The following is a 15,794-nucleotide window of genomic DNA, read 5'->3' as shown; positions in this document are numbered from 1 at the left end:
AATCATATAACTATATCCATATTGATAGAGTGATAACTTATATAACCCAGACCATCAGAAATTGTGCTTCCACACTAAACCCTTCCCTCAACTTAAACCTCTCAAGTTCCACTGCCTTATTTTCCCCTCAGCTTTGAGAAATGTGTGGAGAGGTGACTCTTAGCCTAAACACTTCCTTCAGATTTGTGGGTTCTCCTAACCATCCTTTTGGTTATAACTTTTCACTGTGAAGTTATCAAAAGCCGTATTCGTGTTCCTATTAGTGTTAAGAAATCTCTGAGGTGTGCCCTGTAGTTGGGAAGTCCCACCTCGGGGCCAAGCCCGTCGGGCTCTGTCCTAGACCATCACCAAAGCTTCCACTGGCTGGCCTTGGGGTAGGCTGCGGTCCCCTCACCAGGTAGAGGGCCCAGAGTGCAGGCGAGGCAGTCCAGGACTCAGCTCCTCCACCCCTAGGACCCCTAGGACCCCTAGGCCCACTGCGCTCTTCCACGTGGCACATCTACGTTCCCAGCCTGGTGCCCATGTTCAGAGGCCTCCTTTTTGGAGGCCCTTGGCCATGGTCTTTTTAAAATGCTTCTGTCAAGACCATCTTCTGAGGGCCTCGAAGACTCCTTTCTCCACTGTGAGTCAGTATTCAGGACATTTCTGCTCCTCGCTCTTTCTCCTTTCTCTCCCCATGGCTTGCTCCCTCCCTCCAGACACCACACCACACAACCCAGCAGGACCTTGGTTCAGGGCTCCCTCAGCAGAGAGATGAAGCCATGCTTCTGCGCGGATCTTCTGATCCTAGCCCAGTGCCATTTTCTGGGGGAAACGGGGACACTGATGAAGCCAGCACCTTCTCTCTGGCCTCTTGCTTACACTAGAGCAGGACGTGAATAAAGACTGGATTATTACTTTCATTTTGGCTTGTTTTCATTGACCACTCTGACAGCTCGGTTCTTACCAGCTCAGCTTTTGACAGTAGCTTTCCAGACTGTAATGCAAATACCTTATAAAAGTCATTCGAAAACTGCTGTGCAGACCCAGCGCAGTGTACCACTTACTGACCATCTGATTATTTATTATCTCACTTATTCGAGATGCTGGACGGCCCCCTTTGCCCATCCCTGGAAAGTCTTAGACCATTTGGAACTCACAACTTACAGAAAGGTCGTGATGATTGGAGTTAGATTGTTTTAGATTTAGGCTCTGCTTCTTACCTCATAAAGGAATAAATCACAAAGAATCTATGGGCCTTACTTCCCATATCTTTATTATAATAAGGACAAAACATTACTCATACAAATATCTCAAAAGAACGTTTTGAGGATTAAATTTAAAATGATTGTTGTAAACCTTTTTGAAAATTCTACAAAGTCATTACTTTTTACTAGACTTTACTCCTACATCAATGAGTGTTCTTTTTTTATTATTTTGATTCCTTTTCCTGTGTCATTACACAGAAGCTCTTATTGAAATGAATCAGTAAGCTTTCCTCTTAACTATCCTCTCGAGTCCTACTGATGCAACATTTTATTTATCTAAAAATGTAAGATTTCAGTGAAAAATGGTCAAATTAAACATTCTGGAATCTAAGGAACGTTGCAATAGGAAAATATATTCAAATAATTTTTAAACAGTAGTTATGTTGAAACTATTCTTTTCACAATATATCATTTTACAAATAGATTTTCATATATACTTTTTCCTCTTTCCTCCATGTCTTCTTTCTTGTCCTTAGTGTATTTTTCTGTCATTCCTTTACAGCTGCTGCACAAAATATCTGATCATGAGCAACATGGGTTTCAGAGATGCTCATCCTCTTTCTGGCGTAGTAGTGATGATTCATCTTCCTGTCTAAATATTTCTTCCGTTACTGTCACTCCTGTCAACTCGCCTGATTCCAGACTGTCACTGGGACTGTTAATACCACCACCTTCTAAATGTGGCCTTCCCAAGCCAATCAGTGAGAGCAGCATCCCAAGACCTCATGTAATTTGCTAAGCAGAAAATTCTTTCTTATTATCCCACATATTTGTTTAAACTCTGCTAAAATGTGCTATTTATATCAAATTGAAAAAATTTCAGGTATGTCCACAGAAATGCGAGTTAGGACAAGTAACTTCAAAGAACCCTCAGATATGGCAACTGGGAAAGTTGGTCATTGCTGATATTGGTAAAAGCAGTTTCAGTGGTGTTTGGTACAAAAAGAGCAAAGTCTAGATTGATAGGAGTTAGTACCTCTCCTAAGGAAGTTAGTCGTAAGGGAAAGAGCAAAAAATATGAGCTAGAAGCGTAAAGATGGACAGGCTAAAGATGTTTTGGTTGGTTTATTTTGTTTTCAAGAACAGTGAAGATTTGAATATCACTATAGCAAATGGGTGACTCTTTACACACAATTAGCCTTATTTTTCTTCCATTACCTTCATTATCTATGAATGAGAAAAATAAATATATTCCAAAAAGTCTAATTATACTGTGAAATATGCCAAGTAATCTCTGTTCATGTTGAGGAAAAGCAAGTTTTTTCTTCTATTCTTCTCCAAAATAAGAGTTCTCTTTCTTCTCTAGATTGTGTGTATGTACGTGTGAGTGTATTTTGCCCCCCAGCATGGCAATCAAAGTGCTGGTTGCTTCATTCCTGGGTCATTCCTGACCCAGACCGACCCAGATGACACTTTTGGTGGTACATTTAGTGATAATTTATTTTGCAAGGTAGCTATTTATCATAGAAAACCTGGGCCCGGGTGGCTCAGCGGTTTAGTGCTGCCTTCAGCCCTTCAGATCCTGGAGACCCGGGATCGAGTTCCACATCAGGCTCCCTGCATGGGGCCTGCTTCTCTCTCTGCCTGTGTCTCTGCCTCTTTCTCTTCCTCTCTCTCTGTATGTCATGAATAAATAAATAAAATCTTAAAATAAATAAAACGTATTTCTTAAAAAACAACAAAAAAGAAAACCTAAGAACTCTTACCTGGGAATAAAAGGCACTGCAGTGAATATAATAGTTGGCTGTCATTGTAGTAATAAATACAAATTAATATATAATCTTCATAACTTTTTAAAGTTGCTATTAATTGCGTTTGAATGAATGGTCATATTTAAGAAGGTGCATTACTTATGTTTAATTATTTCTATTTATAACTTAAGCAAAATATATTACTGAAATCATTGTTTTATATAGTTTCTTTAAAAAAAAAAAAGACCTTTTTGGCAAATTGAACTCCAATAAAAAAATTTTTTTAAATAAAAAATAAAAATAAAACAAATAAAATAAAATAAAAAGACTTATTTATTTTGGAGGAAGAGCACGAGCAGGGGGAGGAGAGGTAAAGGGAGCGGGAGAAGCAGACTCTTCACTGAGCAGGGAGCCCTACCTGGGGCTCCAGCCAGGACCCTGGTATCATGATCTGAGCCTAAAGCAGAGGCTTAACAGACTGAGCCACCCAGGCTCCCTGTATAGTTTCTAATAGTTTCAATTCTCTGATACACATGGCAATTATTCCTAGGTATACAAAAAAAAAAAAAAAAGTATATCTAGAGTAGTATTGTCAGCATTTTTGTCATCATCTTTAAGGCCACTGTTGCAGAAATTTTCTGTTGCATTCTTACCAATGAGCATTTGGCATGACTAGTTAAATCATATAGAACTGCCAACATTTGATCTACAAAATGGCAAGTGCATATAATTCAACTGAATTATTTGTTGTTTATATGTGTTTTATATGCATATGAAATATTTGGCATTAAAATGTGTCTACCTGAAATACTGCTTAACTCACATTATTTTCATTGCAGGCGGGCAGTGTGACACCGAAGTCACCCTCCACGGACATCTTTGATATGATACCATTTTCTCCAGTGTCACACCCATCTTCAACACCTACTCGCAATGGCACACAGCCACCTCCAATACCTAGTAGATCGACTGAGATTAGTAAGCTTTCTAAACAAATTAATATTCTTTGCTATATTTGTATACATCTGAAATATTTAATATTTTATGAAATTAATACTTTATGGAAAATTATATATCTTGAGCTCACTAAAAGTGTTGATTATCAAAGAATTAGGTTTATATGGGCCAAATCAGCTAATCATATTTTACTTTATAATTCAGAGTACACTACTAAAGATGTCACTGTTGCATTTGAAACTATTTTATGAAAAATGATATAGGGTATAGGGTTATTTATATCATCATACAAAGCATTTATTTATATTTTATTGTGTTTGGGGTTATACTTTTAATGTTTTAATGATTAAAAATAACTTGGTGGTAACTATTTTAATATTTTGACACATTTAGTAGAACTCAGTGTAAATTTTTTACCAAAGTGTATATGAATATTCTTAAAGAAACATGTAAATATTGAATTCCATGATTTGTTTATTAACCCTACATAAGTGTTTTTTCTTGATATCTAAAATACTATACATGTATCACTTTTCTGATTTATCTTCTATACATTTGGAAGGAATGTAAGAGTCTCTTACCGATGAATTAGGAACCATCCAACAGATGCTCACTTTCAATGTTTTGATTATATTTTGATCTGTGCCCTATCACAGGAACTTAAAGAATAGTTCTCAGTGGCCATGATCAGTCATTATGTCCGAAGGGAAACTCAAGAAAAGACACTTTTACATGTTCTGCTTTACTGTATCCTCTCTGGTTCACATTAAGAGGTTTTTCCATATAACTCCAAAGTTTTAGCTTGGTCTTAAACTGTGTCAGGGCCTTTAATTTATTTTTTCCCCTTGTGGAACTTACCAAAATACATTACACATGTTAGATATTCAGTAAATTTTAGAGAATTAATTGTAAATGCAAAGTAATAACATCAGAAACTCTGAAAATCAGTGTATAAAAATACTTTTACATAAATTGAAATATATATTTTTTAATTCCTCTGAATATATTTTGTGCCTTGCAAAATATTTTTTCAGGAAATAATCCATAATATATATGTCATAGTGTGTTTTTAGCAAATGTTGCCAGTATCCTCATGTCATAATAGGGTATTTTTTTGTCCTTCTGAGGGTCTCACATCTCTTCCTTTACTGTTTTTTAATTCCTTGAATTTAACCACTGGTTTACTCATTCTCTTATTTAGCCCAGTAGGCATTCGTTTAGCATATATGCTAGACTTTCATTACAAGCTAAAATCTGAAATATAAATTAGTGCAGTATCTGCAAAGGAGGATTTTAATCCAGGTCAAACTATAAACTGAGAAGAGTGAATAGCTTTGAAAATATTTAGAAGGGATAATTTATCAGGATGGTGGCTGAGAGTTCAGAATCAACTGTGATTCAGGATATTAGACCAAATGTTGTTAACAGGGAAAACTAAGAGGGTAGGTAAGGTGAAAAATGCATTCAGTTTTAGATATCAATAAATTTGACATGCCTTTGGAAAATCTAGGCAGAGATGTTCAAATTGTGTTAAGGACTTTTTAAATGAGAAACTGAAGTAACACCCTGCTACATTTTTTAATATCTAATGATCCTGAGTGCCAAAGTTTAGTAAATACAATGAAGGATAGATGATAGGTAGGTAGGTAGGTAGGTAGGTAGGTAGGTAGGTAGATAGATAGATAGATAGTAGATAAATATAGCATTCTAGATACCCCCATACCATATCTATCTTTATAGCAAATACTGTTGGAAAAATGGTACTTATTTGATACTTGAGTTGCCACAAACATTTTTAATTTGTAAAAAAAATACAATATCTGTGAAGCACTCTAAAGCAAAGCGATAAAATGAGATAGCCTATAATGAAAATCTCTATTCCTCTTGATCAGCTCTTCTTCCTTCTTGTTAATTCATTTCTTTTCACAAACATCTATCCTGTGCAGAGCAGTGTTGGACGTGCTTGTGGTATGGTGGTAACCAAGGCACTCCTCCAAAGAAAAGTTCTCTTGTTCCCCAAGCTCTGGTTTATTAACTGAACAACATCAGACTGAGGAAAATAACGACAATAATAATAACACCCATGCCCATATATAGTGTCTACATATATTATGTAATATATATAAAATATATATAATATTCATATATAAAATGGGCATAAATTCCCATTTGTTTAGGACAGTTCTGGTTTATATCTCCTGTCTTGGTGTGACTGTTGGTTGCATTCCTTTTACTCTTAAAAGTGTCTTTATTTGGATGATAAAAGTGTATGTCCCTCTTATGTATATAATACTTAGCAGCACCAGGCACTTACAAAATTTTTTTACTTATTTAATACATGAATTTGAAAAAAAAAGTTATAACTATAAAAGCCAGAGTCTTTCATAATGAGGGTCACAGATTAATTTAGAGGATATAATAGAACTCAAGGAACATAAATATTATTTCTTACATAGCATTGAATTTTGATAATATAGTTTTTCTTAATATATTACAAATTCCCATGCACCTATATAATTTTTAAAAATTGTGTCAAGAAAGAAATTTGATAATTTTTAAATAATAGGCCATGGTTTTTATCAATTACAAATATCAATTTTAACTTTAATACTTCTTTAGTGGTTAAAGAATGAATACTTTAGAGTATATGTGACAGAGAGTTTTTTGATATTCCATTTTTGTTGTATTTAAAAAGAAATTTGTGTTGGGGCTAGGAGGCATTTTTAAAGAACCTGCCTCGTTGTGTTTATTTGGGAAGGTGATATAGTTTCATAGCACATGAGACAATGTGCCTTAAATTTTTTCTAAATATATGTGAGATTAAGGTGTAATGAGCTATGAGTAACACGACTTACCAACCAGCCCCGGTCCCTCGGATTGCTTCACTGTTGTGTTACAAAGGCATCAGTAGATGGAAAAGGGAAGTCTCAATAAGTAAAACATTAATTGTAATAAATTAAATTGCTTCAAAAATTTGATGAATTTGATATTGAGAAGTCTTAATTAAAGACACAGAAGCCTCTCTGGATAATAATTCTTTGTAACCAAACAGTTTTTAATATTGTCATAAAATGGATTTTTGCCTCTTTGTTAGTGTTTACCTCTAAGCTCAGAAAAGCCCAGCATAAAATGAGTGTGGATAGGAGCTCCTTTGGCCTTGTGAGCAGTTCTTTATATAATCCTGCCTCTGAGACCTAACTCACCCCAATCACTTCTTGCTAGTTATTTATTTATTTATTTATTTATTTATTTATTTATTTATTTATTCTTGTCATTTAATTTACTAAATTATTTTCCTCCTTTTAGAACGAGACCTGTTTGGAGCAGAACCTTTTGACCCATTTAACTGTGGAGCAGGGGATTTTCCTCCAGATATTCAATCAAAATTAGATGAGATGCAGGTGACTATTTTAACAGATTGACCTACACATGGTTTATTTCTTTTTGTTTATGGGACACAGAGAATGTTATATACCAAAACTACCCTTTCCTTAAATTAGTATTACTATGGAAACTTATTTGAAACAATTACTTGGAAATACTCATATGCATTTAGTCCTAAAAATATTCCTACACATGCTAAGTTTTATTTTGTTCTGTTTTCTTTTTAAGAATGCAATTTACAATGGCAATAAGATGGTTCTTTTTTTTTATATGAAATTACATGGATTCTAATGGTTCATTACTTTCAAATCCAAAAATTACAAGGTAATTGCACTAGGTTTATAAGATTTCATCTCAGTTTTACCAATTATGCAGTTCAAATTGTAAATGGGTAGATGAAGGAAAATCTTTGTGAGAGTGAAATCAATCTCTTTTACAAGAAGCATCGTCGCTATGGTTCATAACTTCTGGACTCTTTTGGGGAACGCAGGCACCCAGTGACAACTTCTTTAGTAATATAGTCCAGTTGGGTTTTTCATTTCTCTCTCCCTCTTTCATTTTTCAATTCTCAGTTGTACTGGAAACTTGAAGATGCTGGTTTTAAAAGCTTTTTACAGTGGGCCATGATTAATAAATAGTCTTGAAAGCACCGGGGGAAAAAAAAATATCTTCTCTTTATATTTGCCCTTTACATTTTGGTGAAGTTATTATAGCCTATATTTTATCGAAAAGATTATTTATATGGCAAAATGTAGGCAAAGACCAATTATATGAAGCTGATTGAGAAGATGTAGTTGAAGAAGTCACTCCCACTTATTAGGTGATTCATTCCCTATGTTTCATTTCCTGGACAAAACTATTAACGGTGGGTTCTGATCTTCTAACACTGATGAAACACTCCTTCCTAGAAAGATAATATAAATATCCTTCCACTCATTTTGGACTACAGCTATGAAGCAGTCATCTTCTTTTCTAGGCATTATGTGAATTTCCTTATTGCTCTAAATATAGTAACATATGCCTTGAGATTTTCAAAGAATATGTTAAAACAGCATTTCTCAAGTTGGGTAATTCATAATCTTATTTTACATGAAAAATTATTTTAAATCCTTTCTATTGACTTAAATTGTAACATTTCTCAAATATTTACAATTATTTGCTCCTATACAACTATTAACTTAAAAATTACAAGTTAAATAAAAGCACAATTACAACACCTAATAAAATTCAAATTAAGAACTTCAACAGGATGGTGATATTATGTGGCTGAAACTAAAACCACCGATGTCAAACTTCCGTTGATTTTAGGATGTATCCTGTTCGGTGGTGCAATTTCTCTCCCTCTTTTCTAGAGTTCAAATATGACACTTTCACTCAAATAGTACATGATTATTTAGCAGGAATACTTCATTTATTTAATATGAAATCAATCTTTTCCCTTTTTCATTAGTTTTACCACCTAGGTTTGTGCTACTTGGGACTAATGCTTTTGTAAGGGCAAACACAAACATGGGCACGACGGTGCGGTGGTGTTTGTTGTTAAACATTATGCAAATCACAAAGAGTACTTTTCTGTTAATGTTTTTAAATTTTCACAAGACTGAAAAAAATTCTATAGCTTTTTAAAAACAAACCTATAGCCCCAGATTTTTGTAGGAACTAACCCCAAAAGACACTGTATTGAAATGATTTAGTGATGTGTTAGTTAAATAATGTTAAGCTATGGTATTTTTGCTTCTGTTTCGGTTTTTGCCATTTCTAATATTTTCTTAATGTCTTTTTTATTCTTTTCTGCTTTCATGGTGGGTAGCGCCAGAGATGGTTGGTATATTATTTTCATAATAATTTTAAACAACTTACAACTTCTTAAAGCTAAAACCTTAATATTTGCATGCTTTACTTAATAAATCTTCAAACAGCAGTTTCACATGGATGTCTCTGATTGTTAGTTGTGTTTAAAGAGGTTTTATAACCCATATTTTAAAGTTATTTTTTCAATGATGTCGTCACTATTGCATTGTCCACCTCATTGCTTGTCTGTTTTTGTTTTGTTTTGTTTTGTTTTGCTTTGGTTCAAGATTTACTTGCAAGGTCACTTCAACTAAAGTAAAATAATATTTTCTTCATCTAAAGTCTATGACAACTTTTGCTATTAATCTTGTTAGCCTAATTAAGCTAATGTACACATTTGGCTATTATTTTTATATTTGCATATAATGTAAAAACAGTACAGTACAGTGGGTTGTATATATGATATTGAGTTAATAAGCCTAGTGAGATATTCAGGTTTTCTCTTTCATTTACAGGGGAAATCACAAAAATATCTTGGGTGTATCAAATTTAAGCAGAAATGTGAGGTCATATTTTATTATAAATGGTTAGAAAATAGAATATTTATTTGAAACCAGTAATGTAGTCATTTAATTTGACATAACTTAAGCTTCCTGGTGTCACTGACAGACAAATTAGTAAAATAGTATTGATAGCTCAGAAGTGTATATTCTAAGCTATAATAATTTAATACATGAAAAAAGGATCATGGCAAGTCAGTGAAATATGAACTTTGCATTAAGGGGTGTTAAGTCAGCTGGTCAATAATTTAGTGGAAGATCAATGAACAGCTGTAACATACAATAGATATCCAAGTAAATTTCAGAAATATTAGTCAGCTTAAAATGTTTGGTATACAATTGAATATTTATCAGACTTTTGAATTGGAAAGAAATTTTTATAAGGAAAAGAAAAATATGTAGTTCTATAGTTTCTATAGTTTTTTGTAATTTTTTCTTTTCTCTTTAAAAATATATAAATATATCACATATACATAATTAAGGTAAGTAGACAAATACTTAGAAAACTAAATCAGATAAATTTTAAAAAACCCAGCAGTTCACAAAAGACCACAAGTGGCTAACATGCATGTAGACATGTTCAATCTAACCGAAGAAAATATACAAATTAAATAAAGAACTAAAAGTGCTATTTTAATCAAGCAAATTAAACATTTTATTTCTTTACTTATAATCCACGCAAGTGAGAGTGTGGTGAGACAAACTCATTGCTGGGACAGGGTCAGTTCAAAGCATCCATCTGGAGAGTAATTTGTTGGTAATACTTATATTTCTATTCGATATCAAAAACTGTAATGCAATCTATTCTGAGAAGAAAATGACTATAAATGTGGAAAACTTCTATGGGCAAAAGCTTCTAGTTAACTTTATTCATAATTATAAAATACTGGAAATAATTAAATCACATTAAAAATAATAGATTGGTAGTTGCCTGCAGGAAGAAGAGTGAAGAGACAGGTGGAACGAGGGGATTAAAAAGTACAAACTTCCAGTTATAAAGTAAATAAGTCACAGAGATGAAAAGTATAGGGAATATAGTCAGTAGTATTATAATAACTCTTTATGGCGACAGATGGAAACTATACTTATCATGGTGACATTTCCTAATGTATATAAATTTTCTGTCACTATGTTACACACTTGAAATTAATATAATATTGTATATCAACTACACTCAGATTTTTAAAAAAATGAATAGAACATTATATAATCATTAAATTAGTTTTATGGGGACCCAATAGGGAAAATTTGTTCCACTAAATTTTAAAAAGAATATAGAAAATTATATATGTGTGTGTGCTACATTAAAATAAATAAGAAAGTTATATATATTTTTATATATTATGGTTTTTATGTTATTATTAAAATTATTTTTAAAAATCTAGAAATTGATAAAGACCCTCAAAGGACATACCTCAACGTGTTAACAATTCTTTCATATGAGTGGTTTTTCCTTCCTTAACATGCTTTTCTCCCTATTTCAAAATGAAGTAAAACTGAGCAAAATATTTCATACAAAAGGCATATTATTAATAATATGTTAATAGTAAAGTTATCTTTTGCATGAGACTTGTTTACAATAATCTCCATCACAACATAAATTAAAGCCTCATTTTCATCCAGAGTTTTCAAATTCAAGAGAATATGGAAACCTGAGAAAGATTCAGTAATCATTAAATCATGACTTAGTAAATGAGACCTAGGAGGAAAAGTCAGAAGCTGTATGAGAAATTTTATCTTAGAAGTAAAGAAAATGAAGGAGAGAGTCAATAATGTGTCTGTTAATAGGGATGATTAAATTAATCGAAGGTGACTCCAAAGGGATCCTTATAAAATCACTATGGAGATATTCTTATAAATGATCTACTTTTTTTATTATTGAAATAGTGACCGATCCGTATTTTACTGATTGCTGTTCTGCCGTGCAAACACAAACGCATTGATAAATAGTATTTTCAGGGTAGTTGAAACGATAGTGGTTCCATTTCAGAATGAACTGAGAAAAAGATTAAAACACTGGCTAGTATCAAACCTTCTCAAGTTAATATATATCCACTCTGTCTGTCTGTCTGTCTGTCTGTCGTGCCAGAAGAGGGCACAGTGCACAGAGCCTCCCATATCCAAATAAAACATTTGTACAGAACAGTTAACTTACACTATTCTTAGCTTGAAGTCTTGACTTCTCTAAGTATTTGGCAGCTGTTTAAGACACCGCGCCCCGATTCAGCAAAATAGCTCTTCCCGTGATAGGAACAGGCTTTAAACAGTAGCGGTGAGCGCCGGGGCTCGCTCAGCCCCTTGGCTTGTCGGGCCGCGCCGGGGGGAAAGAGCCCCGGGCGCCTGGCGGCGGTGGCACTGCCCGGGGCCTTGGGCCGTAGACCGTGAGGAGCCCTGAACGTTCGGAGCAGGTGAGGCGAGGCTCGCAGTTTCGAGCTGGCTTTCTCCCTTCCCGGGTCACGGTCACGCTGCATCTGTAAGAAGGACATTGGGCCCCTGCCGTGGACGGACGGGACTGGGGTCAGAGTGGCTCACCCGCCAGTAGGCTCAGTCTCACGAAATGAACGCAAGGAGGACGGAGGACAAAGCTTCTCTAGGACGCCTGTCCCCGCTCGGCGGCCCGTGTCACCCGCCAGCCCCTGCTGCGAACCACCGCCCTGAGCAGAATCTCAGTTGTCAGGAGGAGAGAGACGTAGGGTATATGTACAAGCGGCCCCGGTGCTTCCACAAGGAAACCTAAATACGGCCCCGGGTCCCTGCTTAGTGGGAGGCTCTGCTTCTTATCTCTTCCTTGCAGGCCGGGGTGGGGAGGGACCAGGCGGTAAACCGGAGGGAGCTGGGGCTGGAGGACACACTCTGCGGCCGCTGACCTCTCACTCAAAATCGCGGGCCCGTGTTGTGATGAGCCCTGGTGTTGTACGGAAGTGACGAATCCCGAAATCCTACGTGTGAGACTAGTAGTCCACTCTGTTACCTAACTGGACTTTGAGTCAAAAAGTTGGGGGACAAAGGGAGGCAAGAAAATGTGTACTTGCTCCCAGTAGATGGAGGGCACCTTCATTTCCAGAAACATCCCAAACATGCTAGGGAGAGTGGGACCCAAAGCAAGACTTACAACCGTGAGCCACAGCGGGACGGGCGGGGGCTTTCCCCGCGGCCCGGTGGTCTGCAGCTGTGTCCCACGCAGGCCCTGGCGTTGCGTGTGCCAGCCCGAGCCCTGGACGGTGTAACCGGGAGGAGGACGTGAAGACTCTCCAGCTGTCTCTGGTCACGGAGCAGCTCCAGCTCTCTTACCTCTGTTTAAATCATGTTGGCCTCCAGAGCCAACAGAGGAGATCTGAGCCCCAGTAGACTGGCACACGAGGCCACCCGTGACCATGCAAGTCTTGAAACCCCTACGGGATGCCATTTGCTTCTGTTTCCCTTGGTCTGTCACTCATGCCAACGTCACACGTACTTAAACCTTTAAAACGCTGATGGGTCTAAACAACTGCCCGAGACACACAGCGATAGGAACACCTGACAAGCCAGCATGGGCCATTAGTCCTTGGCCGATCAAAGCGTGAGGATTTCACCTTTTGTTCGGTCTCTTTGTTTTGTGGCTATCATCACTATCACCGGTATTGGTATTGCCATGAGCATTTCTTATCTTAATGATTTTGCTCTGTTTTGCAGGAGGGGTTCAAAATGGGACTAACTCTTGAAGGCACAGTATTTTGTCTCGACCCATTAGACAGCAGGTGCTGATGTCAAGAACAAGAGATCCAGATTTGTGTTCAGTTTGTTTGATATGCGTATACGTCATTCCTTATTACTTTCTGACAGGTGGTATACGTGTGCCAATATATTTTTGAAGACCGTAACTTTTTGCAAGTTATTTTACTAAAACGTCCTTCGCTATTGATCTATAATGTTTATTTTAAAAACAACTGACTGTAAAGTAAATCATACTTTTATGTTCTTTTCTGTTTCTCCTGTAGATGAATTTATAATCAGAAAACAAATTATCCAAATATCTGTCTTGTGTCAGAGTTCTGAATAATTAGTATCCTTCTTGAAACGTGTTCATTTTCCAGGCTGCTAGTTCATTTTTGATTCTCAAAAGCCATACCTTGATGACACCTTTCAAAGTCTTGAGGAGATATACCAATGCCAAACTAAATATATTCCATATTCAAACCAATAAGCATGTTACCATCCATTAGACAGATGTTATTTTATGTATTAAATGTTGTTCATATCATTGGCAAAATGTAAACTCTGAATATAATCCCACCAGGTCATTTTTAGCAAGTAAAGTAGCAAAAATATAATTTCCAATAATAATTAAACCAAATAATTAGAGTTTATTAGTAAAAGCAAAGTATTAATGTTAGCTATTATTATCACTTATACTCTAAATCTTTTATTTATTTCACAAGTGAAGATGATGGAAAAAATTAAAATTTGCTCATTACAAAACACTTAAAATTTAATTTCTAATGAGATAAGTTATGCTAAACATCTAAACATAATCTGATCTGATGTTTTCTAAAAAAACATTTGGAATATATGCTATGGTTGCAATGTCTATCTATTATCCACATTTACTTTACCAAATATATCTTTTCTAACTGAATAATATTATTCTCATATTTTCTCCTTTGATAATATTTTCTCACCCAATTTATTTTGTGATGCCCCATTAGTTTTGATACTTTAAAATCTATAACAATTATTCCTTATGAATCATCAGTATCATTTAGCAATTTTAATTTGTATTTGTTTTTGTTGAAGTCAAATCTCATTTTTTTTTACAAAAATCAAACGACTTCTCAGTTTAAGCTAACATGAACGATAGAATTTTCTTTTACTTAATTGATAATGTGCTGATGAACTCCGACCTTTAAAAGTGTTTATTTCCTACACCTTTGCCCATTATGTAAAAGACTTTAATTTGTACTCAGTGCAAGAATTTATGGTTAAAATTTATAATTTGGTACATTGCATCATAATAAAAATAGATTAAATTAATGAAAATGTGAGCTTAGATTAGAGGTAGATCTCAAAAATAGATTTTTCTTTTACTCATGGAAATTTTCGTCAAGTGCTAAAGGTACATATATTCACTAGGAAAAGAAATCAAATACGCTTATGCAATCTTATATTTGTATGTATCTTCGTAATGTTCTATGGTATATATAAGCCTTCTTGTTTTCTGTTATCTGCTAAGTTGTACCTTAATTAGAAGTTAGTATATGTTTCATAAAGAAGAACCTTTATAATTTTGTTTGTCATATAGTATTTTGGAATTTGTATAATGAGAATGTTTAGGGGCCATATGAATGGCTTTTTTTAACAGATAGAATTTGTATTTTTATTGTACTTTAAAAGCTTTATGTAATAGGTATATATTTAGTGGCCATTTATTATCAATGGTAACACAATAGAGTACTAAGATGGTATTTGCACACTTAAGATATGTTACTTTACCAATTTTTAATGGTAATCAATTCTGCTACTGGCATGACTAAATAGTACATAATTGGTCATTAATTATGAACATTTATTTCACCAGTGCATTTTTATGAAGATCCCAGTTGAAAATTGTATTTCTATGTATACTCAATATGTTTGATTTTGCTGAGAATAAATGATTTTAAATAAATAATTGTATATTTACTCATTAAATAATCCCTGGTTAAGTTAGAAACATTCTGAAGGTGATTATATGACAGCGTTTCCAGGTCATAAAATGAGGCCTAAGAGTAGAAGGAAGAGAGGAAGAGAAAGGAAAAGAATTAATGAACTTTAACTTCATTTCTTACAGCCCACACACATTTTAGCTTTGTAAGCAAATATCATTCAGTTGTGAAAACAGTGGCCTCGATCCTGGTGGTGAGAGAGGTCGTAACTGGGTCCCTTTCACTAGAAGCATCTGGTGCAATAACTGTATTATGTAAATATCTCCTTTAAAAATTGAGAGCCTTTTTAGCCTAGTAATAGTATAAAGGGTTTCGAGTCTTTAAAAGGTAGACTTGATAATAAGATTTGAGTTGTGGCTTATTGGAATATCATGAAGTTTTGAACCTTCTGAAAACAAAGTATTAAGTGTTTTAAAGATTCACAGGACTCCCATGCCCAGTGTTTGCACACCAATGAACAATCCATCAACCCATTCAATAAAA

The 15,794-nt window shown here is 34.9% G+C and overlaps 1 protein-coding gene across 12 annotated transcripts in view; it reads left to right on the top strand.

The window, feature by feature from the left end:
- GULP1 (GULP PTB domain containing engulfment adaptor 1) overlaps window positions 1-15,277 on the top strand; it is a 218,053-nt gene extending 202,776 nt beyond the window's left edge. For 6 of the 12 annotated variants that reach the window (XM_077883531.1, XM_077883526.1, XM_077883523.1 and 3 more), the window contains 4 exons: window positions 1,750-1,974; window positions 3,778-3,916; window positions 7,202-7,296; window positions 13,303-15,277. In XM_077883531.1, the coding sequence (XP_077739657.1) occupies window positions 1,750-1,974; window positions 3,778-3,916; window positions 7,202-7,296; window positions 13,303-13,374 (531 nt within the window). In that variant the 3' untranslated portion in view covers window positions 13,375-15,277. The remainder of the gene's footprint in view (window positions 1-1,749; window positions 1,975-3,777; window positions 3,917-7,201; window positions 7,297-13,302) is intronic. The other 6 variants (XM_077883529.1, XM_077883530.1, XM_077883533.1 and 3 more) reach the window with 1 other exon arrangement.
- Window positions 15,278-15,794: the final 517 nt, after the last annotated feature.

Source organism: Canis aureus, chromosome 34 (assembly GCF_053574225.1).
Source record: "Canis aureus isolate CA01 chromosome 34, VMU_Caureus_v.1.0, whole genome shotgun sequence".
Lineage (NCBI taxonomy): Eukaryota > Metazoa > Chordata > Mammalia > Carnivora > Canidae > Canis > Canis aureus.
Note: the sequence above shows the minus strand (reverse complement) of the source record. Positions and strands in the feature narration are given on the sequence as shown.